Consider the following 26,583-nt stretch of genomic DNA (forward strand, 5'->3'; position numbering starts at 1 on the left):
AAAAAAAAAAAAAAAAAAGCCTTGTATCTTCTCTGGCCAATTTACTTTAAAGAACCTGCCAGGAAGAAAAAAAAGTCATTTCCTGCTCCCAGTGTGAAAGAATTATTTCATGTCAAAACAAGATACTGCCTCTAGGTTTTTTCATTGGAAAAAGAATGCTTAGCCAAGCAGGGTGGCTGTCCCCAAGGCTCTTACTTTGCTTTCTCCCTCAAATTCCCTCTGCTACACTAACTCCCAGGGGTACCCTGCTCTCCTGAAAGCTCTGACTGATGTCTCTTCCTGTGATTTCCCTTTCACACGGGAAAAACAGACTGAAATTTTCACCAAGACTTTATTAAAACCATAAGTAGTGACAGAGGAGAAATATACAAATAATTATAAATAGCCTGACCTACAAAGTCTAATCTCTAATCCTAATAAGCTTCTTCCGAGGCTCTGAGACCCTGGCTGTGCTGTGGTTGTGAGGACTTCATTGCCTTTTTTAGCAGCTTATTCTATCAGTGCAAAAGTAGTCTAGATGCAGAGAACTATAGTCTTCCAGTCCAGATGTTCCAAACCTGGCATCTTTTATTAAGGTGGAGCAACTTAACCTATTTATTTGAGCACCATTCCTTTCTTAGCTTGGATCTTAAACCATGGCCTCAACACTGAGGGAGAGTCCTCCCTTCCTTATATCTGGGTAAGGGAACACTAACCAGATCACCCAGTCATGAATAAAGCTAGTCATTTCTAGGAGAGGCCTCATTAAGAACTGCCATGCTACGTGGACTTGGGTTTCCCAACTCGTTTCTGATGGACGGGTGTGAGGAATCCTGCCTTAGAAAGGTGGGCATTTCTCTAGGTTCCCATTAGATTCTTTGACAAGTGTTGACCCAGGGGACGGATCCCGACAGCAGGATGTGGCTGTAGACCCTGGGGCAAGGCAGGATATTTGTACCCTCAATGCCACTGAATAGACAAAGTCATGAGGCTCTCATGAGGGGTCTTTCAGAATGTGGAGGCAGGAGGGAGGTAGGCATCCAGAATCTGGCCAAGGAAATGTGGTCGAACAGCTAAAATCCTGTAATTCTAAATCTGAACCATGGGTCTGAGTTACAGAAAGGTAGACAGACAAGACTATGTCAAACTTTTTGTTTTTTTTTTTTCAGTGGCGGGTACACTAGGGAGAACTTTTGAAATGCTTACTTTTTTTGGCATAGTAGTTTCAGTTCTGAGAATCTATCCCAAGGAAATCATCCAAGGTAGGAGCACTAATATATGCCATGATATTATTTAAAACAGTAAGTTTTAAGTAAACTACGTGTCCAATGTTAGATGACCGGATGCATAAGAGTACATCCACATGATGGAATATATTACAGCCACCAAAATTTTATCTTCAAAAGTCAGTAATATGATTGAATGCTTGTTTGAATGCGTAAGTGAAAAAAACAATTATAACATTGTATCTCTGGTATGATCTCAACTCTGGGAAAAAGACTAAAAGAAAATGTGTCAAAAATAACAGTGAGATTATGGGATATCGATGTTATCTTCTCGAATTACTCAAATAACTCTTAAAGTGAAAATTCAATTAAGATAAGCTTGTTCTGCTTATCACCATGACACTGGACTCATCGTGTTATCCCCCAAACCCGTTTTCCTGCGACAGTTCCCTGTCATGGTAGGGTCGTCTACAGACAATCATTTACTCAGGCCAAAAACTGCTTCCTTTATGCATTTATCCCGGAACCTCTTTTATTCCCCAGCTATTGCTGCAACAATGGAAAGCTTTGTCTTGTTTCTCTCCCAGCTACATTAAGGGGACAGAAAAGAGAAAAGACATCTTGTCTTCTAGTTTGCCCCTAACTCCTTGCTGAATACCTACCTCTGTTCTCCTCACTTTGCCTAAGAAGCATTGAACACTGTGTATCCGATATTCCTAACGTGAAAGGAGGCATTTTTTCCATTTTTCTCATGAGAGTATAATAGTCCTTCCCATTCCTTCTCAGGATGAAGCTGTGTTATTTAAATATATATGCTTGGTAGCTCAGGAAAGTTCTTTTTTTTTTTTTTCGGCTTTCATTTTACACATTATCTGAGTTAACCCGTTGAAATAATGATTGACCAGAAATGGAAAAATAGATGATTTTGCTCTGAGAATAAACCAGTTTGGTCTTCACAGAGTTTGCTAATGAGCTACTTTTCTTCATGTCTTCTGACTCATCAGGGAAGTCCTCTTTGGGGATGGCCCTCTTCCGCCTAGTGGAGTTATCTGGAGGCTGCATCAAGATTGATGGAGTGAGAATTAGTGATATCGGCCTTGCTGACCTCCGAAGCAAACTCTCCATCATTCCTCAAGAGCCAGTGCTGTTCAGTGGCACTGTCAGGTGAGGACCTGAGTGTCCATGTGCTTCGCGCCTCACTTCCAGGCAAGGGGGGATGTTAGAGCCTTCAGCTGGGACTGAGATCTAGTGACCTCTAGTCTAGTGCTTTTCCCACTATACTGCGTGCTTCCCGTTGTAGAGGTAAGGGGCAGTGCCACTGTACAAGGCACCTCATTAATGAAATGGGACCCACAAATCCTGCAGCATGGTGATGAGGAAGTCAGAGGTTTGGGCCCAGATCTCTGCTCTGTGAATTTGGACAAGTTACTTGACCCCTCCTAAGCTTGTTCCCTCATCCACAAAATTTAGATATTATCAAAACTCGTTGTTGTGAAGATTGGATAAATTTATACAAATTATACAAACACAGAGTCTGGCAAATGGTGAGCATTCAGTAAGTGGTAGCAGTCATCATCAACCTCATCGTCATCAGCCTCCAACTTCCCCCCAGTCCACACAGTCATCTCTCCTAGGTATGCTCAAAATTGCCATTCTAAAGATGGTTTTCAGCCATTATTACTACTCATGTTTTTCCATTTTCCAATAACTTCTCTCACCTTCGATACTTACTCTGGAATGACACCTCTCTCTGAAATCTGCTAGCATGACAAAGATAAAATTCCTCTTCTTGACCTGTTAAAATAGTAACTAAGAAGGAAATGTATTTGATCCCATTATCTTTTCTTATACTTTAGCCTACCTTTAGCCTTAAACTTTAGCCTCCTAAAAACAATGGGTTTCCATAATTTGTGTTCATTCCTATTCAAGTTATTTCTTTTTCAAAATAAAAACAGCTTTAACTATATACTTGACCTAGATAGGACTTCTTTTTTAAAAATCACTCCAAAAGCAATATTATTGTTTCCTCTTTAATTTTTAGCAGTTTCTCCCCCCAAAAATTGGTACCAATTTAATTTCAAATAACCACGGGCAGCGTTCACACTTGTCTTTAAAACTAGGTACCCCCATCCTAGCCCCACCCCTTTTCTTTGGAAATTGCATTTGAACTCACTGATTCAGGGAGCTTTGGTAGATAAACCGAGTTCTCACCTACATTCATGGAGGGTCAACACTCTCAGGTGTTTTTATTTTGGCATCTCTCTAAAACACTAATGAATTTGGACAGCATCAGCTGGGTCTGTTGTTAATAAGTCATTCCCTTTGGGTGCTTAGATAAGAAGGTCAAATAAGCAACGACAGAAGAGAATTAAAATTTATTGAAGATTCATTTCTAAAATTAAGAAATTCAGAGGTGTTGCCAAATCTGCTCCTCTTTCCTACAGACCTCTCTATTTTTAATTGCCAAGGAACACCTCTGAGAATAAAACTGGCCTTGTAATTTTTGGCTCAGGACAAAAGAACCATATTTTTCTTACATTTTTACTCATCATTTAGAAGAGATTTAGGACTTCCCTTGAATATGGCTGCCAACAAAATGTTACAGTACCTCATGTGGTTCTGGGAATCAGGGGCTTCCAGAGTTAATGGTAGAGAATTAACCTGCTAACATGTGCAGCTGGTGTTCTAGTTGGGGCCATTTGTTATCAGCTCCAGAGGCATGTTACCACTTGATGAACAAGCTCCGTAGTTGGTGTGCTAATGCCACGAGTTTTTAGTTATTTATCTCAGAGTGCCATTTTGGCAGTCATCCAAACAAAATTAGGAAATCATATAAGTTTTATTTTCTACCAGCTGTAATTTTTACTTTTTAAGTCAGTGGTAGACACTGAAGACAAATAAAACTCAGACCTTCTATCCTCCTTTATCCTCTCAGGTTTCTATAGATCCCAAAGAACATTCAGCTTTTAGAGTTCTTTTGCTTTTCTTAGAGAATAAGAAAACCTATATAATGAATTTCCCAAAGCAAGAGCAGGGTAGATCAGCTGTTTTCTCAGCTTTGTCCTAGAGACTCTGAATTTGGAGACTATATCTCCATCACCATTAACCAGCATTGAGGGCAGGTACATCTTCTCCTTGAGATATCAACCTGCAGTTAAAACATACAAGGAACTCTTAGAGGGAAAGCAAGGTAAAACCAAAATCAAATAAAACTCAGAGACAGTCACAAGATAAAAATGTCTAAATTGTTCTGCATATAAATAACAGTCTAAATCATAGACCAGACCACTTGGGAGCACGGCCCACCCTAGAATAGCCTGAATCTCAATCCATTCCATTAGCTGCATCCAGCCCTCCCTCCTCCAATTGTCTGGGTTTGAGCTGCAGGGCCTGTCTTGGTAGCCAGTCCATTTCCTCTCCCTTTTGCCATGACAGTTGGCTCCAAGAAGAGAGGACCCTTTTCATCCAGCCCTAAACACTTTTGCTGACCTTCACTCTTTCGTGGCCCTGGGTGTGTTTATTTTCCTTTTCTTTTCCCAGAGGGCCCTGTGCTCCCGTTCTCAGGAAGCCTGTCTCTTGCCTCTGCCCTAACCAGCCCTGCTGGAGTGCTTTCCATCCTTGTAGCCTGTCTGCAGCCTAGCTTGGCTGGTGTCACTCCAGTCTTTTTCTTGAATTTCAGTCACCTTTTGGGAGGCGAGCATCTTTTTGTCACCTGAAGCATCTCTGCCTTGTGCCCATTCATTAGCAAGAAGAAGTGTTCTCATTTCTTCCTATTCAGATGCCCTCTCTCCTTTTCGATCTGCCTACTAATTTTTCTTTTTTTGCTTCTGAGGAATATCTAGCTCCCAACTCACAAGCACAACAACTGAGTCCGCAAGTGACTTACTCTGTCTTTGTTCGTTCTGGGCCCAAATACCTTCAGACAGAAGCATCTAGCACTCTAGATGAAATGGAATTCACCCCAAATTTGAAGCAGGCTCTTAGAATCTCAAGGTCTTTCAGTTGTCTCTGAATTTTTCTATTGCTTTAGGGAGCCCCTTTTCTTTGTTTCTCTGTTTCTTTCTTTCTTTAACAGTCTTGGTCCCTGGGGAACTGGTAAGGACTCCAAAAAAACTCTTAAAAAGAATTCTGAGGGAATTGTTAAAAAAAAAAAAAAGAATTTCACAGTTTTTTCTTATCAACAAATTGGACCATCTTCTTTAACTGAGAGGGCTCTTCCTAGATGGCATGCCTATAGAGATCAATCTTCTACATCCAGACTTTTCATGGATAGGACTTTATCAGAGTGACTTCTGATCCTGATATTCAGGATCCTGAGATTATTGTGTCCACCTGGAAAATGCATTGAATACGTGGGTCAGGAAACCACCATGCATTGGAACCAGACACTAACACATCCACACGTACTTTGTCAGTGTAAAGCTGCCTGTTAGCAAGTGTCCACCATGTTCCAGGAACTGGATGTATACTATGTAATGGTTACAGCAACCTGAGAAGACATATCACTGTCTCCCCATTTTATAGATGAGGAGATTGATGAGTAATTTGTCCAAAGTCATGCAGATGGTACGAAGCAGAGCAGGGATTGAGCTCAGTCTGCTTGGATCCAACGTGTGTGCACACTCTCCTTCCACTGCACAGCTTTTGGCCTCTGTTATTATTGAAAATACCTAAGTTGTAACCTATTAATCGCTCTTATCAGGAAGTCAAACAAGGATGGGAAGAATAAGTTCTTTCATTCATACAAACAATACTGGACGGTATACATGGGATACAACAGTGAATAAGACCGAGACAAGGATCCCGATCCAACAGAGAGATGAATGAACAAAGTGACTAGTGCCATAGTAAGGGTGAGCATAGGGATGCCTCATCCAGGTTTAATGGGTCAGGAGACAGTTCCTAAAGGCAGCATCTAAGATGAGACCTGAAGGACAAGAAGGAATCAAAGCCAAGGAGTAATGGCAGTGATAATGATAACCATATTAGCTCTTGCACACACAGTGCTAGCCCTGCAGCAGGTGCTCCTACAAATGCTTTATAGACATGAATAGTAGTCCTCACAGCAGCCTTTTGCTGAGCTACTCTTCTACCCATCTTACACACGAGGAGCTGAAGCGTAGAGTAGTTAGGCTAACTTGGCCAAGCTCACACAGTTGTAATTGTTAGACACTGTTGAGGAATCAGGCAGTCTGGCTCCAGAGCCCTTGCTTTTCCAGTGTCTCTCAAGTACAAGGGCGGGAGAGGTGTGCATGTTCCAGGCAGAGGGGAAGCACGTGCCACAAGCGAGAGGCACAAGAGAGCAGGGTCGGTAGAGTCTCCCAGAGATGGCCCAGAGGACATGGGTGAGGCGTGTGTCAGCCTCCTCTGCTCAGGTAGAGCTCTTCTGTGATGACAACCTGCTTGCATTTGCATGGCTGTAATTAGTAACCCCAGACATGGAGACAAATGAGGCACAGAGCTAAGGTTCTCCCAAAGATTTTCCCGTATGCCCAGCATAATATATGAGCAAAGTAAATTTTATCTAGTACTTTACTGATGATTAGACTTACAAACATCGTGTTTAGATTGAGACAAGACACCCTAAATTAATGTAATATCCCAACTTCCCCCCAGTACCTCTTCCACTACAACCTCTCCTCCTTCATCCTCCATGACAAAGAGCTTTTTCTCCTGTCTTTAACATTCCCCAAAATGTCTGGTCCTCTTCTTTTGGTGTCCTTGATTTCTGTGCAGCAGATACTGTGGGTACAGTAGCAAGAATAGTCCCCAGGCTGGTTTTCTGAACTAGTGAAATCCTTCCTCTTGCTTTGCCCTTTACTCTCTCTAATTTCCCTCTGCTTTTCTGTGGGATCAGCTTCTTTTCCTGGTCAACTAGCTATCATTGGGTCCCTGTTCTCACCGCAGTGTAACAGGAAGAAAGAGGGCACTTTCTTAAGTTTGTACACATGGAGAGATGTATCTTAACATATATATGCATGGAAAAAAATCTAGAAGAATATATGCCAAAGTGCTAACAGTGTTCATTTCTAGGGGTCTGATTAGAGGGGATTGAAACACATATATTGGTTTTTGTTTTGTATTTTGCAATTTTTTTATATAACTGTTTTCTTAAATTTTTTTTTTTTTTAATAACTGTGTTATAAAGTTAAAAGAAAGTTTTATAAAGAAGAAAGAGAAGTCCAGTCTGTTCTCAGAGATAGGCCTGCTGTGGGCAGGCATCAATGCTCCCATCTCAGCTTCCAGCTCTGGCTGGTTAGGGAATAAGCTATCTGTGACATTAAGGGATTTAAGCCCATGTGTGTTTAAACTTTTACCCCAAACAGCCTTCACAGTATGGTTGCTTACATGTTGGATAACTAAGAAATTCCTATGATGTTTCTCTCTAGATCAAATTTGGATCCCTTCAACCAGTACACCGAAGACCAGATTTGGGATGCCCTAGAAAGGACACACATGAAAGAATGTGTAAGTAAAGAACTGAGAGTGAGCTTTGCTGGAATTTCAGGTGTAGAAACATAGTGGTGCTGTAGTCACTCCCTGCCTGCTCGGCTGCCTCTGTCCAGCCCAGGCTGACCCAGCACCTCCAGGATGTCTGTGGGGGAGCACTTTAGAACAGGACTTCCCAGGAATTTCAGAAAGGACGTACAAGTTGGTATTTCCTGACTATTACCTCTTCCCTACCCCCACCCCCACACATGATCGTATTGCCTTTTTTACTATCCATTGATTGAGAAGATATAAATGCCAACCACTCAGAATTCACTAATGCTTTTAAGTTAATTTCTATTTTATTACTCATAACAGTATAACATGCTTTTGAAGCATCTATACATATACAAAAGACATATCATTTATTGAGACTTCAGAAAGCATCAGTATGAATATGGGTTCAGAGACCTCTTAGAGTATTTCAGCAGGCGTCCCCCGGGGACCACAGTCTACAGATTGATACCCCTCACCCGAAGGAGGGTCTCTCATGTCCCTGCATTAAGTCAAGCTCAGGATCCCCTGCTTTTATCTCTTTTAGATCACCTAGCTCAGCTCTGCTTTCATCTTTTTTAGATTGGACTTCCTCAAACAATTTTATTTGAAGAATAGGTTCTATAGCTTACAAAAAGGAAAATTTGACAGCCATGGGCCTGTCAAGCCGTAGACTTCAGAAAGGCAGCAGTTTTGTTTATTCCATCTCCTATCGCATGACCATATTTTCAGTGGCCACAAAATTAGGGCCACTATCTGCCAAGATTTGGGGACATGAAAATATTGGAATTTCTGGGATATTTTGATGATATGAGGCTAACAAAATAGTATATTTGAAATAGGGACTGTCTTAGAAAATGTGGGTCCTGGTACACATGATCATCACATCTGTACCTTTTTTCCAGATGAGCTAGGTTCTTGGCTACTAATTCCTTCATCTGTTTTAGAATAATTGACCTCTGCTACTGGATTTTTGACAAAATTTAGGATGGTTTTTTTTTTTTTTTTTTTCAAAATTTACTTTTTTTACTCTTCTAATTTCTACCTTCTTACTCCCTAGATCGCTCAGCTACCTCTGAAACTTGAATCTGAAGTGCTGGAGAATGGGGAAAACTTCTCAGTGGGGGAACGGCAGCTCTTATGCATAGCAAGAGCCTTACTCCGTCACTGTAAGGTGAGGCAGGTTGGTGGGTGCTGGGAAGGGGAGCAGCAGAAAAGAACAGGAAGGTGGAAGAGCAGACACCTTGTGGCACAAGGTCCGAAGGCATTCCTGGCCCTGAGCCCAGTGGCACTTTTTAAGAGACTGCTCAGAGATGTTTCTGAATTAACCTTGATGTAATTTGGATATATGGGTGTTTTTTGTTGTTGTTTTTATTTTTAACTTCTCTGAGCCTTCAGTTTCCAAGGGTTACATTTGTTTCTGGCCAGTGAAATTACTGTATATGTTCAGAATCAGAGCAAGTGAGTATTTTGTTAGATGATTATTACATGCAAATCCTTTTATTTATGGAAATCAAGGCGAACATATATGAGTTTGAAGTCATATCAATTCTAAGAAAAACAGAATTTTTACGTGTACCTACTTAGAAAATACAATACATGGTGTAACATTCAAATACTAAAATATATTTTAGGAAAGCCTGAGTTAACCAAAATGCTTAAGGAATTGGTCGGATCCCTCTTTTTCTCTTTTCCCTGGCAGATTCTGATTTTAGATGAAGCCACAGCTGCCATGGACACGGAGACAGACTTACTGATCCAAGAGACTGTCCGGGAAGCGTTTGCCGACTGCACTATGCTGACTATTGCCCATCGCCTACATACGGTTCTAGGCTCTGATAGGATTATGGTGCTGGCCCAGGGACAGGTACCGAGCCCCTGAGGGACCTGGGCTTGGCATATGGCCTCGTCCAAGAGGAAAACTGGCCCCTGGAAGGACTGGGCTTATTGGCATCTTAGCATGGTTCTGAGCATTCAGATAAGCAACCATAGCAGCTCTAGTCTGGTTGGTATTGGCGGGGATATAGCCCACCCAATCAGGGGTCTGAGAGGCACTCACGTGTCCTCATTTTGCTTTACTATCTGTTCTTTTGTTGCTTATAAAAAGTAACACTTTGACTTAGGTCAGAACCATATGTACTTATAAATGTGTTCATGTACACAAGTATTGCCGGATGTATATTAAGACTAGCTACCATGTGGTGTTTGCTTTTTGCAATCATGTAGTGGTGCCAAACTTTATATCCTGCTGTTCCAAGCTTTCGCACAATCTGGCCCAGCCTATCCTTCTTCATTTCCCTCTCTTTCCTTGAAGGTGCTGTTTGCTATAAACAATTTTGCATCCTCTAAGCTTTTTCACCACTGTGTCTGCTCATACAGTTCCATCTACCTAAAACACCCTTTCCTCTTGTTCCCTCTCCCATATCTACCTGCTCACGACCTGCTTATCCTCAAGAAAACTAGTGTCTACCTTTCCCCTCATGGTGCAGGATATCTGCTCAGCACCTGATGTCATACCCTCACACAGCCAGTCCTAAGGAGGGACACTTTGTCCATATGCCTGTCTCTATTGGGCAGGACCACCTTTCCTAGAAGCACCCCAGGAGACTTCCCCTTATACTTTTTTGAACAAGGTTGTGTCCCATGCCTTTGCTCTATATCAAAGGAGGCTAGGAATATATGTGGCATTAGCGGCCATCATGGGAGGCAGGTTCTGCCAATGTATCATTCACTTTGCTACTACAATATAGTTTTCAGTGACCGCATGGAAGTCATCGTAGGAATGGATAGTAGACTGAGTCCATCCATCCCTAACTTACTTCTTTTATTTTTCTGCCAATTAGGTATCCTTTTCCATGTATAGGTTTAGATCAGCTTATACAAGATGACACTTGCCTGCTGTGCTTTCAATTCGAGCTGCATTTTTTTCCCCCTGCAGCTTATAGTATCTTGTTGATTGATTCCTTCATACCCAAGACTGAAAGAATTATGTGAAGTCAATCTGGAGATCTTTCTCTCCAACTTTCCCTGGTTAGTTTAAAAAAAGAGAGAGAGAGAGAGAACCCATTTAGGTGTCTCAGGGCTCATTGAATCATCACCCTGATTCCATCTTTGGGGGGCTTTTTGGGCTTGCCCCTCTTCCTGAGCAGTGAATCCTAAATCACCTCAAGTATCTCCCAGTCACATTCTGATGCTGTCTCCTTTCTTTGCAGGTGGTGGAGTTCGACACCCCATCGGTCCTTCTGTCCAACGACAGCTCCCGGTTCTATGCCATGTTTGCTGCTAAAGAGAACAAGATCGCTGTCAAGGGCTAAATCCTCCCGCCGCGGAGTCTCTGCCCTTTGGAGCGTCGCTGTTCCCTGCCTGGGGTGGGCCGCTCTTCCTGCCCGCCGAAACCTTGCCTTTCCCGATTTTATCTTTCGCACAGCAGTTCAGGATTGGCTTGTGTGTTTCACTTTTAGGGAGAGTCATATTTTGATTATTGTATTTATTCCATATTCGTGTAAACAAAATTTAGTTTTTGTTCTTAATTGCACTCTAAAAGGTTCAGGGAACCGTTATTATAAATGTATCAGAGGCCTATAATGAAGCTTTATACGTGTAGCTATATATATATATATATATATATATATATATATATATATATATATATATATATATATATGTATATATATATATATATATACATATATATATATATATAAAATTCTGTACATAGCCTATATTTACAATGAAAATGTAAGCTGTTTATTTTATATTAAAATAAGCACTGTGCTAATAACAGTGCAAATTCCTTTCTATCATTTTTGTACAGTTTGCTGTACTAGAGATCTGGTTTTGCTATTAGACTATAGGAAGGGTAGCATTGTTCTTTGCTAGCTCGTTGTTTCACGGTGCCAGGTTTTCTGGGTGTCCAAAAGGAAGATGTGTGGCAATAGCGGGCCCTCCAGCAGCACCCTCTGCCACCTCCCCACAACCACGCTAGAACGGGGTGGAGTACAGGAGGGGGCCGCTGGAGGCCACGCAGAGCGCCGTGAATTCTCAGGGCTCCTGCTTTCTGTTCTGGTGTCACTTCCCTTTTTCTGTGAGGAGAGCAGTGGGGCAAAGCCCCAGACCCTTTTTCACTCCCTTCGTCAGGATGAGAATCACAAAAACATTCCTCGGTGAGAGGGAGTTTGTTTCCTGCCTTCCTCTTTTTGCCGTTGTTTCTAAACAAGAATCAAGTCTGTCCGCAGAGTGTCCCACTGCCTCAGGTTCCTATGCTGGCCACTGCACAGAGCTCTTCAGCTCCTAGACCTGTTGGTTCCAAACCCTGGAGCCAGCTGCTGCTTTTTTTTCGGTGGTACTTTTTCATTTGCCTGGCCCCACACCTCCACAGTTCAGTGACAGGGTTCAGGATTTTGTGGGTCTGTTTTCCCTTCCCACTGCAATTGTCGCACAGTCTCTTTCTCTCTCCAAAGTCTGCGACTTTAAGCAGCTCTTGCTAATCAGTGTCTCACACTGGTGTGGAAGTTTTTTGTACTGTAAAGAGACCTACCTCAGGTTGCTGATTGCTGTGTGGTTCAGTGTGTTCCCACAAACCCCCTTTGTGCTGTGGGGCCAGTAGCTCAGGTGGGCGTGGTCGCTGCTGTCATCGGTTGAATGGTCAGCGTTGCATGTCGTGACCAACTAGACATTCTGTCGCCTTAGCATGTTTGCTGAACACCTTGTGGAAGCAAAAAATCTGAAAAAGTGAATAAAATTATTTTGGATTTTGTAAAACTCATGGTGTATAAAATAGTTCTCTGGGAAGGGAGCAAGATGTCTTTGGATGACTTTGGAATGCTGAAGCCTGGATCTGAATATCTAGCTACATCTGAGTGACATCTGAGAAAGGCCAATAGCAGAGCTGCTTGGTTGCAAGGGGCATGGGGCCCAACGTGCCTGGATTGTCTGTGGTGAGCCCTCATCCCTAAAGCCCATGTTCTTGAGCACGGTCACCAAATAAAGCTCCCATACTGCCAATAAGAGGGTGGAGCGTGGGAAGGGGGAATGGTTGTGGTCAGATGGGCAGTTGTGGTGAAATTTATTTCAAATGAACAGTTCATTGAGGGTTCTCAGCAATTCAAACAATATAATTGCCCTTTCAGCCAATTCATTCAGATTAACTCATTGAGAATTAAGTACCCATTCAAAAGGGTACGCATTCTAGAGTTTCTCAGTATATTGTGTTGAAAGCAGCCAAGAAAGCTTTCCAACTATTTGGTACTGGTTTGCTGACCATAGCAGAAATCATGTCTTAAACTCTGCCTTATTTGTAAACTACTGTCTTGAAAAAACAGGGACTTGGCTCTAAAGTTAAAAATTTAGTTCCTCAGCTGTCACATTTCAAGTGCTATAGTAGCCTCATGTGGTTATTGTACTGAACAGCACAGATACAGACCATTGGCATCATTACAGGAAGATCTGTTGGACAGCACTGCTGTAAACAACCACTTGTCGATGCCCTGGGTTCACCGTCCGAGTGACCTTAACTTCCCTTACTTTCAGTTCTATTCTTATATCACTTGGGTCTCCTCCCACCTCTGTCAACCTGCTTTGCCTCCTTAAAAAGAGGCATTTGCTGCCTTCTGCCCACTCCCTTTTCTCTCCTTGTGTGGATTCCCACACTCCCACAGGTACAGTGACAACCCCTCTACTACGGCCTTGGCCTCTCCTTAGTATCTGTCTCCAGCTGCCAGCTGAGTGCCTCCACTGGGCATCTCAGAGGCGCCTCAAACAGCCTCTCAGAAATCAGACAGTGCTCCTTGCCTTGCCACTGTACTCTTTAGTCCTTCAAGCTAGAAGCCTCTCTTGCCCCTTCCTAATAAATTCAGTTGCTTCCAGGTCCCATGCATCACTCCCACCACCCCCTTCTCTTTCCCTCTGCCCTCATTTAAGGCCCGACTCCATTGTTGCTGCTGTAATTTGCAGCCTCGTAACTGGTCTTCCTGCCTTGGTGTCCTTCTCCAAACCACTGTATATACTATTACCAATTTGTAGACCAAAAATGTAAGTTGGTCAAATAATTCACCCTCCAAAAATCTTCAGGGGACAGTCGCCTGTGGAATGGCCCATATTTCTTAACTTGGCAATAAGGGTGTCCATTATCTGGCTCCAGCCCTTCTTTTCTACTCAGTATTCCTAAAACAGGCCAATATTTTCACACCTTTAAATCTTTATTATTTCCTCAACTTGGAATCCCTTGGTGTCTCCTCTTGTCAAACAGAGCCATGTTTTTCTTATTAAACTCAGTTCAAATACTATCTTTTCCACAAAAACCTTTCTCTTCAAACTCCTCTGGGTTCCTACGCTCTTTGCTTACACATCTACTTTAGGCTTTATTTCCTTTTGCTTTGCATATTATAGTGAATTATTTTCTTACATTTCTGCCTATGAATATAAACTTCTTGAAGGCAATAAATCATCTAATTTTTATATGCCTTATAATTCCTGGCTTAAAGATTATGTTTTACATATAGTAGGTGCTTAATAAGTATCATGCTACTCAGCTAGCTCTTGAATAATGCCTTCTTATACATGATGCTCAATGAATATTTGTTAATAAAAATCAGTGTTATAGACTGTCTTTCATTGTGGTCATGGCCAAAAGGAATTTAATCTCTTCAAAAAAAACGATAAAGTGACACTGAGGAGAAGAAACCTTTACATGGAATGACTTCAGGAAAGCCAGAAAATAAGAATGCCCAGCATTTGGAGAATGGCTTAGCGGTGTGACAGGTCCTTTCCTGCCCTCTTCCTGATTGATCACCTAGAAATGGGGCCTAGCACTGAAAGTAAATGAGCCGAGGGGGCACAGAAGGGCCCAGCTAACCTCATCTTGCACTGATGGTTGCCTGCACTGTTGTGCGTCAGATTTCTTTTAATAGCTTTTTTTTCCTGGTTATAGAAATAATGCATGCAGAAAGGTACAATAAAAAAATTAAACAAAAACGGCCTGTACCCTATTATGGCAGTGTACTTTCCAAACCTGGCTGCAGCAGCATCCCCCATCTCATATGCTTTCCTTCACTGTGACCTTGACACTCTCCCAGCAAGCGGTGGGGTCTGTTTCTCTACTCCTTGAATCCGAGTGGGCTCTGTGACTACTTGGACCAATAGAACATAGTGGCACTGTGCTAATTCTGCACAAAACCCTTTTCTGGCTAGCAGCCCACACTTCTTGTCTCTTGGAAGCCAGTCACCATGTAAGCAGTGCAACTATCCTGAGACCGTGATTTACAAGCCACATGGAGAGATCTTAGAGGGTGAGGTACAGTATAGAGATAGAGCAAGGCCAGGGAGTACCAAGCCATTAGACATGTGAGTGAAGAAGCCATTTTGGAAGTTGAACCTTTGCCTCAGCCTTCCCAGCTGATGTCATATAGATCAGAGATGAACCACCAGCTGAGCCCTTCCCAAATCCCTGAGCAAAATAAAATGTTTTTTAAAGCCACTGCTGAAGTACCCAACTCCCCAAAATAGCCAAAGTTATATTGCTGTATTCTTTCTGGCTTTTTCTAAGCATATATATGTTTTTAATTATCAAAAATATTAAGCATGCTTTTTGTTAGAAATCCAAATAACCACTCAAATGTAGAAAATGTAGAGAGTGGAAATGCATCTTAAGCACACTTTGTTAACCACTGTTAACAATTTTATCTGTATTTTTCCAGGCTTTTCTTCTAAACACATAATAGCATTTATTTAAAATATCATTTATCAAAAACAAAATTGGGATAACATATACAATTTGTATGATCTCAACATATTATGAATTTTCTCATGTCAAATATTCTTCAAAAATATTTTAATAGTTTTATAGCATTTCCTTGCATAGAGATTCATTTACTTGTTTAACTCAACAAATATTTATTGAGCATCTAGTATGTGACACGCACTGTTGTAGGAATTTACAGTGCCGTAATGACAATAAAACAGAAAACATCTTTGCCCTCATGGAGTTTACATTTTATGGGGATAATAGGCAAGGAGTATGTAGTAAATCATACAGAATTCAAAATTCAGACAACCCAATTCCAGACTTGCGCTAGACCAAATGACCTCTAAGTTTTCTTCCAGCTCCAATTTTATGACTAATGTGGGTTGATAAATAGGTCCTGAAAAGCTTGGATTCTGATAACCTCACTAGAAGCATAGGTCCAGAACTATGCCCATTCCTTCCAGCTCCCATTAGAGAGATGATATGTATTCGGGTGATGGTATAGGTGGGGAGCGGTTTACCTCTTTTCCTGGAGCTCAGCATTATTCCTGGTCTCAGGCAAGCTCCCTCCCACCTCCTTAGGTGGACTGGCTTAGGAAGACTAAGTTGCTGCCCAAGTTAGAACTGTCAGAGCTAGTAGCTGGTCTCCCACAGCCATGGCACAGCCATCTTCCTGAAGGGGAACATCATTACCCACCCAGGGCCAGCCCAGTGCCAACCATGCAGGACTGTGGACACACGGTTGTTGGGGCAAAGAGACTCATCTCTCTTGGAACATTTGGTTCTGGGGACTGGAGAACTCTGACCTACCTTTTGTGTCCTTGACAAAGAATCCGGTAGGCTGTGGTCTGGGACCAGTCTGACCACTGGTGAGAGAAAATGTGTCATCAGGCCTTCTCTTGGGTCCTCCCCTCCCAATCCTCTCATCCCCATGGGCTTGTGAGAGAGGCTTTCCCTCCAAGCCCTAGGAACTCCAGCCGTCCACTTCTCCTCCTGGTCTTATTGATCCAAGCCGTTTCTTTTCTCCCAGCTTTGCATTACCTGGACTCCAGTCCTCTCGGGTTTTTATCTTATCCCAAAAAGTATTTACTGAGCATCTGTTAAGTGCCAGGCACAATCCTGGGCACTGGAGACCAAACACAGACACATGGAGCTTACAGCAGAAGAGGGACTTACATAATTTGCTCTCTGTATGTCTCTTTTTCTCTCTCTCCTTCCTCCTCCATGGCTCTCTGTCTCTCGTTCCATGCAACCAGTGTGCTGAGAGTAGCCAGGACTTCTCATCGCTGGGGAGGTGGCTGGACCAATTCTACCCTGGGTCACACAGAGACACCCTTTCCTCCTATCTGTGGTGTTCTCTTTGTTGGGGTCACCCATTCTCATCTTTTTCAACTGCAGACCGAAGCCTCACACCCATTTAACAATCACTCCCCAGTTCTCCTTGCTCTAGCCCGACTCTCTATCTCTATGAATTTGAATACTCCGGATACCTCTTAGACTCATACAGTGATTGTCCTTTCGTGATGGGCTTATTTCACTTGGTGTAATGTCTTCAGAGTTCATCCATGTCACAGCATGTGCCAGACCATCCTTCCCTTTTAAGGCTGATATTCCATTGCATGTATATACCGCATTTTGTTTATTCATTCATCCAATGATGAACACGGGGGCTAGTCTCATCTTGACTAGTAAGATCTAAAAGGCTCATATAAGCATGTGAGCCCAGGGGCTGCTGCCAAAAAGGTCTCTGGGCCTTGGGCCTCCCCCAGACTAGTTATAGGAATCCTCAGGCACCAGACTGTCCAGACTAACTCACCAAACTGCCCTCACAGAGCCATGGCCAAGGCCTTGAAGAAATCAATGGAAGGATTTTGCCCAGAGCAGCCTCAGTATGCATTTCCTTTGGGAGCCCAGTAGCTGGTCAAAATTGCAGGCGCTGGGTCCTGGCCACATACCATGTGATATAACCGTTGGCATTCATATTTAGATAAACAAAACAGTGTTTGGCTAAGAGAAGTGGTACTTTGGGAAGATACATGCCATCCACCCATTCCTAGGTATGCCTATAATCACCTCACCCCAGCTGAGCCATGTTGTACTCACAGAAAGACCACCATTCCTTTGATTTCAATACTTTGTCCTTGGCTAATACTGGAGTCACTCAGAAAAGGAAGCATAGAGAAAGCTGCTGCTATATCTTCCAGAAAATCTCTTGTTGACAACAATGTCTACTAGGCCATAGTCCACACAACAAATCCCTTTCAGAAAATTCTCTGCTTCTCGGTGAGGATTCCAGAACACATTGTTTCTCCCTTCTTATTTTAGCTGACAGGAAGCTCAGGCACTGTAAGTACATTTATCTCAGTTTATAGCTCTTATCTTTCATAAGATTTTGAGTCTTTCCTTTTGACTATCTTGAATATACTTAATATTTTAAATAAATGCAGCCATAAATCTTGTTTGAATAAGAGGAATAGGCTGAGTATAATAAAGACATTATTCTGGTTTGATGAATAATTCTACTGCCCCAGGAGCTCTTTGAAGGCAGATGTGTTGGGGTGTGGGTGTGCCTGCGTGTATGCATGTGGAGAAGGTGTTGGCTGCCCTTTGTCATACTCTTCAGACACCAAGCCTACTGAGCCCTGAGTTAATAATACTCCCTGGGGCCCAGCAATAGCATGGGAGTGTCCTCTGCTGCCCCACTCCCCTTCTTCAAAGCTGAGGTTTAAAGAAAGTAGCTCCCTATGAGAATTTCACTGGAACACTCAGCAGAATTCTAGATGCCGAGTTCATTGCACTCAGACATAACATCATCATTTCCCCACCTACAAAGCCTGGAGACTTACAGAGTCAGCGGCTGTAGAGTGTTCATGGGGAACAATCAAACTGGGATGCTTTGGAGGGTGAAAGAAGTCACGATTAATAACAAAACATGCAAGTATGGCCACATCCCTCTAGCACTGGCCCTTGCCCTTGCTGCCTGGATGTAATCTCTAAAGCTGACCCTCTCCTCCTTGGGATTCCCACTCCCCCCTTACCCCCAGAAATAGATACAGTCTTTTGGGGACTTCACCTAACTCCAGGCAGTCAGGCCACCTGTATTTGTTCCCGTTCGCTCCCATGAGGCACTGGAGCACATTGTGCAAACTAAACACAAACAAAAGAAAGAAAAATCTCTTTGTTCAGGTGTATGGAGATAGGTTTGGGAACCTCTCCTGCCTCACATCTCCTCATTGTTTTCATCTCTAGTGGTCTCTGTATCTCCTTATATTTATCTTTTCTCCCCTTTATCCTGGAAGGAGACCATGGGGTGGTGCTACAGGTAGCCCCAAACCTCATTGGAGTGGGGCAGAACACGCTGTAGGCACTGAGTATGGATTAGGTGCTGGGTTTGGGTAAATCTGGAGGTGGGAGAAAGCAGTCTTTTGATCTGATATCTATCCATTGCAGGGGATGGGGACAAGGTTGAGGGATCCACAAGGAGGGGCAGTCTGTTACCTGGAAATGGCTCCTGCCTGGGGCACAGCTCCCTTGGCTGAGGCTGCAATATGCACTCCTTATCCACTGTTTCTCGAAGAGCCACAGAAGCCTCCCCCACCCACACACCCACCCATGGAAATCTGCACAGAAGGGAAGAGTAGAGAAAAGGGCATCTCAGCTCTAAAGATGAGGTTTCCGGGTGCAGCATCAGACAGGATGCAATGGCAGACTGGGACCGGGTCGGCCCTGCAAAGCCGGCCTCTACAGCTGCATCAGAACCCTGGCAGCATGACTAGCCCTGGGTTTCTCACATCTGTTTTCTTTTAGCCTTCAGTAAACTTCCTTTTGAGTATGCTGGCTTGTCCCCTCTGTGAGGCATTTGTGGAAAGAGAAAACTGAACTTGGGGACAGACCTAGAATTGTAGCCCTACCACTTTCTCGAGCAAATCAGTTCAGGCTTCTGAGCCTGGCTTTCTTCATCTGTAAAGCAGAAGCAGTAACATCCTTCACAGTATCGTAGAGAAGATTAGCTCGGAAAGTTGATGTGAAAATACCTCATATAGGGAAAGTGCTCAGTCCAGACATCATAGTTGATTTGAGTTATTCCTAGAGGAGCAGGAGAACTAAGTCGGAGTTTTGTCCATCTTTGGCTTAGAATTCTAAAGAGAAAACGCGGAGCCCCATGGCCTGGGTGGCGATGATGGCCGGAATCAAAGGAAGACCATTTATGAAGGTGCGACTTAAGGGTAGGCTACCACCATGTAGACATGCTCTGCCTGGGGCTTTCCCTTAAAGTGGACACCTTGTGGCCTACCTCCACCATCTCACTGAGGATCCTGCACCTGACAGACACCGAGGGCCTTGGCCAAGCAATAAAGAAGGGGCTACTGCCCTGGGGCCCACATTCAAGGTGTGTGTCCTGGACTTTCCATTCTTGGCATCAGACTGCAGTCCGACCCTGTGCGCTCAGAGTGTCTCTGTTTCAGGAGCCACATCCCACCCTCAGCAGCCAGGATGCTGAGAGGAGAGGAAGTTTGTCGAAGTTCAGTACACTTAGGAATGTTGAGCAGGCAAGTCTCCCACTAGGGTAATACATCTCTGTGTCTTAAAGAAAAGGCCTCAGGTGCTATATATCTGGGAAGTATTCCTGGCCAAGATACCCATATGACAGTTGGAGTCGAATGAAATATGAGGTTGATGGGACACAAGGTAGATGACAGACCCATCTTTTTATCCCACCATCATCTCCAAAATCAGAGTCACCATCACAGCCACTGCCCAACTACTTTTTCCTGTTCTAAAGCCTCTACCGAAATCCTCATGAGCACCATCACAACCCATCCAAACACCACCCTTCCACCCCGCCCCGGCAAAAAAAAAAAAAAAAAAAAAAAACCCTACCATCCTCATATGCCAAAACCATCCAAATTAAATAGAAGGCTGGAATAGCATACAAGGGTACATGCAAAATATTTCCATTGAGAATATTCCCTGGCCTTGAGTAGCTCACATCGCAGTGGGGAGAGGAGGTGGGATGTACGAAAGAGAATCTCGGGCATGTGTGAAAGCAGTGCCATGTATGTGCTCCCATAAAGGGGTCCCTGATCTACTCACACAGAGGAATATTGAGCACTGTGGGACTAGGGGCCACCGGTCCTTCTATCGGTGAGTCTATACGCTCAATGGCATCTTGGGACTCCAAGCAATTTGGTGACATGGTCAGAGAAATCCAAAGAAAAGGGGACTTGGTGCCTGCCCTTAGGAGCTTGTCATATTGTGGAAAGGATGGGGTGGACACTCAACATAGTTAACAAAACCAAGGATGCAACCCAGAACAAGGCAAGGACCACTGTGGGAGATGGTTGGGGTGTTTGGAGGTAGTGGTTAGAGACTGGTGGGGTTGGCTAGAGAAGCTTTCAGAGAAGTGCAGTCTCAAGTAACATTGTGAGGAAGAAGAAGCATGACTTGTTGGAGAGGGGAAGGAGCAGTTTTGTAGGAATTGCAGCAGCAACAATATTTGTGCAAGTGTGGTACATTATCCACAGCACTTTCATGTAACTGTCTCAGTTTGTCCTCCCAACAGCCCCGTGAGGCAAGCATTGTTGTCATCACATCCAGTTGAGATAGGTCTTGAAGACAGAACTTCTAGAGGTAGAGATATAGGGGGAAGGCACTCCAGGCAGAGGGACCGGCATGAGCAAGGGCATAGAAATGGAAAAGCAATGACCGTGTTGACTCTTTAAGGCTCGAGTAGAAACGGGTTCCCACCATGGCTAGCCCTGGAGCACTGCTCTATGCCCGTGGTTTCCCTAACTCCTGCCCATACACCGTTGGGAACAATCTCTTTATTAAACTATCCTCAGTTTACCCAACTTGAGCGTACCGTGTATCTCCTGGTATGACAACTCTATGAGGCTGTTGGCTAAAATTATTATCTCCATTGTACAAATGAGAACACTGAGGCAGGAGAGGCTAGATAACTGGCTGGAAGTCACACATATAGTAAGGGCTAGAACTAGGCTCTAGACCCCAGCAGTCTGGCTCCAGGACAGTTGAAACAAAAGCAAAGGCTACAAAATTTGACTACTGAGAAACACAGGGCCCCTGGGCTGGTGAAGAGTCCAAAGTGATCAGAGGTTGGAGCTGGGCCCCAGGGCTAACTGGGAAGCTGGTGAGGCCTCTGGAGAGGCTGTTTAGTGCCTGGGTAAAGGAAACCAGGAACCACAAACCTAGTTTTCGTCATGCTGAGATGGAATAGCATATCCCAAGGAGATACAATGCCACTGCCAGTGGTTGCCCTGTCCCTCCCTGAGCTGACCCATGTAATTGCCTGAGACTGCCCAGTCAGAAGCTGAAAGCAGACTGACTAGGGTTGAGCTCTATGGGTCAGAGGTGAGGCTGTTCTGGGAATGAAGGTGTCCCAAGCTGCCCCAGGCCGAAGCCCCGTGGCCCTGCTGAGCAGCAGGGCCTGGGTGTAACTGGCGTGACCAAATGGATTTTCTCCCACTGAGAAAAGACTCCTGGGATTTACCTCCCTCCACGACCTGCCGGAGAGTACTGACATAAAAGTAGAGCTCGGGCAGAGTAGGGGAGGAGGGCGGCCAGAGAGGGCTAGCTAAAGAGCAGGCCGGAGTGCCCTGGAAGCCTGATGCTTTGGGGGATTGCAAAAAATTGAACGTGAAGATTGCCCAGAACCTACCTAAGAGGGTTCTGAGGCAGAAGTCCACTGCCATTCTAACACAATGGAGAAAACTATTTCGTAGGACTCTGATTCAGGAGAGCTCTGTTTGTGATTAGAAGGAATTTTCTGAAAAGTCACTTGAGATGGGAATTGAGGAGAATGCGACCCCCAAGCGCACACTCAAGTAACACTGCTGCACTAAGCCATCTTCGAGGGGGGGTGGATTCCAACGTTTGGAGGGTTTCTGTTGTGTTGAATGATGTTCGAAGCCCAGGCCGGAGCCAAATGGCTGCTGAGAACTCAGGAGGGCAGGAAAGAATTCTCTTCCCTGTGACAATACTCAGCTCTCAATCAATGTTGGCTAAACATGTATTTTTTAAAATTGGTTGAAGATCACTGTGATCCCCAGTGGGAAGAGCACTGGGAGAGAGCAGACCTCCGTTTGAGGTCCTGGTCTTTTGCAGTCTTTCTTGGCATCCACTTTCTAACTCATAAAATAGGGATGACAATACCTACCTTGCACATTTATACTGAGGGTGGACTCAAGTAACATGTGTGAAAACCCACAAGAGGCACTGAGCCCTGAAGAAACTACTTGTAATTTAATATCATCCGTAAAAGGGGTAGAACACATCTGCCTCCCAGGACCGTTGGGGGGCCAGACCAGATGCTGCGTGCGTAAGGGCTGGGCCCTGACTATTTTCAGTGCACAGGGAGCCTGTGACCCCAGCTGTGGTACCGGTGCTGGCACGGGAACCCAGGGTTTGGCTTGTCTGATAAACGGAGTGGTGGGTGCTCTGAGAAGGTGCAACTGAATTGAGTATTGAGCGCAAAAAGGCAGGAGATTTGTGCCAAGAGGAAGGTCCTGAAATGGGGCCAGCTGATCTTTCTCCACGGCCCTGGGACCCTATCTCTCCACAGCTGGCCCGGATCCACAGCAGTGTCTTCACCGCGTGGGTGGGCCCGATGCCCGTGGTGGTGCTGAGCAGCTTCCAGGCAGTGAAGGAGGCCCTGGTCTCCAACTCTGAGCAGCTCTCGGGCCGGCCCCTCATCCCACTCTTCCGGGACCTGTTTGGAGAAAGAGGCAAGGCCGTCCCCCTGCCGGGGAGAGGGTGGGGGTCTGACTGGTGACTGCAGCAGAGAGTCGAGTTGGGACTGGCTCTGAACTGTTAACAGAGAGGAAACTCCAAGGAGGACTTCAGTCTTCTCAAACACCTCTGTGCAGGGGAGTAGGTGGCGTAAAAGGACCTAGCTCTGGGGATCAAAGAGACCTGGGTTTGAATCTTGGCTCTGCCCCTTGCCAGGTCTATAACCCTGGGCAAGTCAGCCTCATTCTCTGCCCCTCAGAGTGCTCATCTGTTAGATGGAAATGATGACTGCTCTCACCTCCCAGGTGTATGCGGGAGATGAAGGGAGCCGAAACACCTGAGAATGCCCAGAGCAGCGCCTGGCTCAGCAAATGCCCCTTCCCCTCCTTCCCTCCCCCAGGATCCATCCTCCCTTCCCTTCTGTATCCTCTCCTCCATTTCTTGTGGGGACTCTTCAAGACAAAATCAGGTGACATCCTGGGAGGAGGGCATAGCTGAGCTCACCTTGTGGGCACCAGGCTCACAGACCCCACCCCATCCACAAATGCCCCTTACCAGCCAATCAGAGCCCCATCTCAAGCTGATTGGGCAGGCAAGGCTGGGAGGTCGGGAAGGGCTGCTGACTATCCCCCAGCCTGGGCCCAGGGCTCATCTGCAGCAATGGGCACACGTGGCAGCAGCAGAGACGCTTCTGCCTGGCAACACTTCGGGAGCTGAGCCTAGGCAAGCTGGCGCTGGAGCTGCAGCTGCAGAGCTGCAGCAGAGGAAGAGGCAGCAGAGCTGGCTGAGGCCTTCCACCAGGAGCAGGGTAAGGAGGGAGCTTGGGGCAGGCCAAGGCAGGCCCACTGGAACCCTCCCACTCCACACGACATGTCCCTGCAGAGAAGGCTGAGCCTTGGGGTACGTGCGTGCATGTGTGTGTGTGTGTGTGTGTGTGTGTGTACACAAAGGGGTAGGCTCTGTGGGTCCAGAAGGGGATGTGAGCTACATCACAAAAGTGGGAGTTTCTACAAGGTAGAAGGACACAGGCACAGGAGTGTCCGGTCCACTGGGAAGCCAGAAGCTCTTCTCTGCGTGTCCTCCCCCAAAACCTCAGGCCTTCTACGCCATCAACCCTTTGCACAGGCTGTTCCCCCTCTGGAATACCCTAATCCACAGCCCCTGCCTCCCAGTGAGAAACCACTGCTCCTTTCAGACTGAGATCACCTGCCTAAGAAGCCCACCCTGAATCCCAGGCACAGCTAGTCCCTCCACCCTTTATTCTGAGCTGTGATACACTTGCCCCACATTCTATTGTCATTTAAATGGTGTCTGTTTCTCACGCCTCTTTCTGAGCTCAAGGAAGGTACTCAGTGAGCTTTTGTTAAATGAATGAGGGAGGACTGAGAATGAAGTGCTCTTTTTTCTTCCTCACCTTGAGCCCTGCCCCGTGCTGTCAGGTGCCTTCGACCCTCAGGTGCCCATTGTCAGGTGCACAGCCAGAGTCACTGGGGCTCTTGTGTTCGGCTGCCGCTTCCCCTTGGAGGATCCCTTCTTCCAGGAACAGACTCAAGCCACTGACTTTGGCCTGGCCTTTGTCAGCACTGTTTGGCGCTGGGTAAATTAGCCCTTAGGGAGGTAGGTGTGTGGGCAATAGGACAGCTGGGGGCCTCAGCCAGGGCTTAACAGGGAGGGTAAGAGGTAGGCAGGAAGAAGGTCACAGGGCCTGATTCTGGGTTCCTTAGGTGGCTTCTGCTCAGCACAATGACAAGACACAACATCGAACCTCCTTTATTGTGGCTCAGCATGGATGTGTGGGCAGGGAGTAAGAGGCAAGCTATAGCCCCCAAAACACAGAGATCTGGGCCTGAAACATCTTAATTGAGCCCTAGGCACAATTTCTGCTACCACTGCTCTCATTTCTGTCTAGATTATTTTGGGAGTGTAGAAGGTCTCCAGATGACAACAGCCCTGGGATGCCCATGTCAAAGGCCCCAGCCCACTTTGGAGCCCCCAGCACAGCTCTCAGCTGCTCTGACTCGGGGCCCAGAGCCTGAGCAGCCCCTGAGTGGGCCTCTTGCCCCACAGCTGTACGACCGGCTCCCCTGGGCCTTCCATCGCCTCCCAGGACCCCACCAGAAGATATTTAGGTACCAGGAGGTTGTGCGGGACTATATCTGCCAGGAGATCAACAGGCACAAGCTCAGGGCTCCCAAGGCCCCCAAGGACTTCATCAGCTGCTACCTGGCCCAGATCACCAAGGTGGGCCTAAAATGGCTGCAGAGGGAGAGAGGGGGCTGTCTTCCCGTGATGTACCTTGTTTCAAGGCCGTGCCTCAGTTCCTCATCTCTGACTCTGTCTACAAGCTTTCAGAGCCCCCTGAAGCAGCAACCATTTCGGATTTTTTCTTCTATCTTTTCCCAGGCCAGGGCTGGCTTCTGCAGACATGGGTAGGAAGCCTGCTGTCAGGGCCAGAGCCCAGGGGCAGTCCCCACCTCAAAAAGTTAGTGTAGTCCTGGGACTCAGGCCCTCCCAGGGGGTCTGACCCCAGAGGAGTTCTGGTCCTACAAGCTTTGGGACAGGCCAGACACCAGGGCTCTGCTAAGGGAGAACTTCAGACCCAGAGCTGCTCCCCTGACCACCCATCATCCACCTACCGGCCAGGCCACAGACGACCCTGTCTCCACATTCAATGAAGAGAACCTGATCCAGGTGGTGAGTGACCTGTTTCTGGGAGGCACTGACACCACGGCCACCACCCTGCGCTGGGCATTCATCTACATGGTCCAGCATGGAGCTATACAGAGTAAGGGGGCCTTGGTTACACCTGGATGACTATCGTGGGCTCGTTACCGCTGTCGTTGGGCTTCTAAGCTGTAGGCATCTGCCTGTTATTTTCTTTGGTCTGCTGCCCCAGGGGTGGGTCCTACTCTCACTGCTATGGTTCAGGAAGTGTTTGTGGCTTTGAGTCAGACAGGAGGGGCTTCGAGTCCCACCCTGCTACTTACTGTATGATCTTGAGCAACTCATCTAACCTCTCAAACCAGTGTAAAATGGAGTGACATTATTTCACTCATTCAGTAATGGTTCAGCGCCTACTAAGTGCCAGGCCCTGTGTTAATGTTCACCTCAACATCCCAATCACATAAGAAAAAGGTAGCTAGAGTGCTCTCAGGGATAAACTGGCTATGATCTACCTTCAAATCCCAGCTCCACCAGTTTTGCGACCTTGGGCAAAAGGACCTGTCTTGTCAGAGCCTCAGTTTTCCTATCTGTAAAATGGAGACAACAGTTCCTACCCCATAAGACTGCCTGCAAAATAAGCTCTGCCTCAGAGAGGGCCTGCTACTGTGGGACCAGGGGTGGCTGAGTGGAGTGGGGCGACCTAAGAGCTATGAGCCTCCTGTGGCCATCTCTGTGTGGGGA

General features: G+C 45.5%; 1 protein-coding gene across 2 annotated transcripts in view; it reads left to right on the forward strand.

Annotated features, from left to right (window-relative positions):
- ABCC5 (ATP binding cassette subfamily C member 5) overlaps window positions 1–11,303 on the forward strand; it is a 71,230-nt gene extending 59,927 nt beyond the window's left edge. For both annotated transcript variants that reach the window (XM_023526195.1, XM_011382561.2), the window contains 5 exons: window positions 2,210–2,369; window positions 7,595–7,673; window positions 8,749–8,862; window positions 9,391–9,555; window positions 10,901–11,303. In XM_023526195.1, coding sequence (XP_023381963.1) covers window positions 2,210–2,369; window positions 7,595–7,673; window positions 8,749–8,862; window positions 9,391–9,555; window positions 10,901–11,002 — 620 coding nt within the window. In that variant the 3' untranslated portion in view covers window positions 11,003–11,303. The remainder of the gene's footprint in view (window positions 1–2,209; window positions 2,370–7,594; window positions 7,674–8,748; window positions 8,863–9,390; window positions 9,556–10,900) is intronic.
- Window positions 11,304–26,583: the final 15,280 nt, after the last annotated feature.

This window comes from Pteropus vampyrus, unplaced genomic scaffold, assembly GCF_000151845.1.
Source record: "Pteropus vampyrus isolate Shadow unplaced genomic scaffold, Pvam_2.0 Scaffold14, whole genome shotgun sequence".
NCBI lineage: Eukaryota > Metazoa > Chordata > Mammalia > Chiroptera > Pteropodidae > Pteropus > Pteropus vampyrus.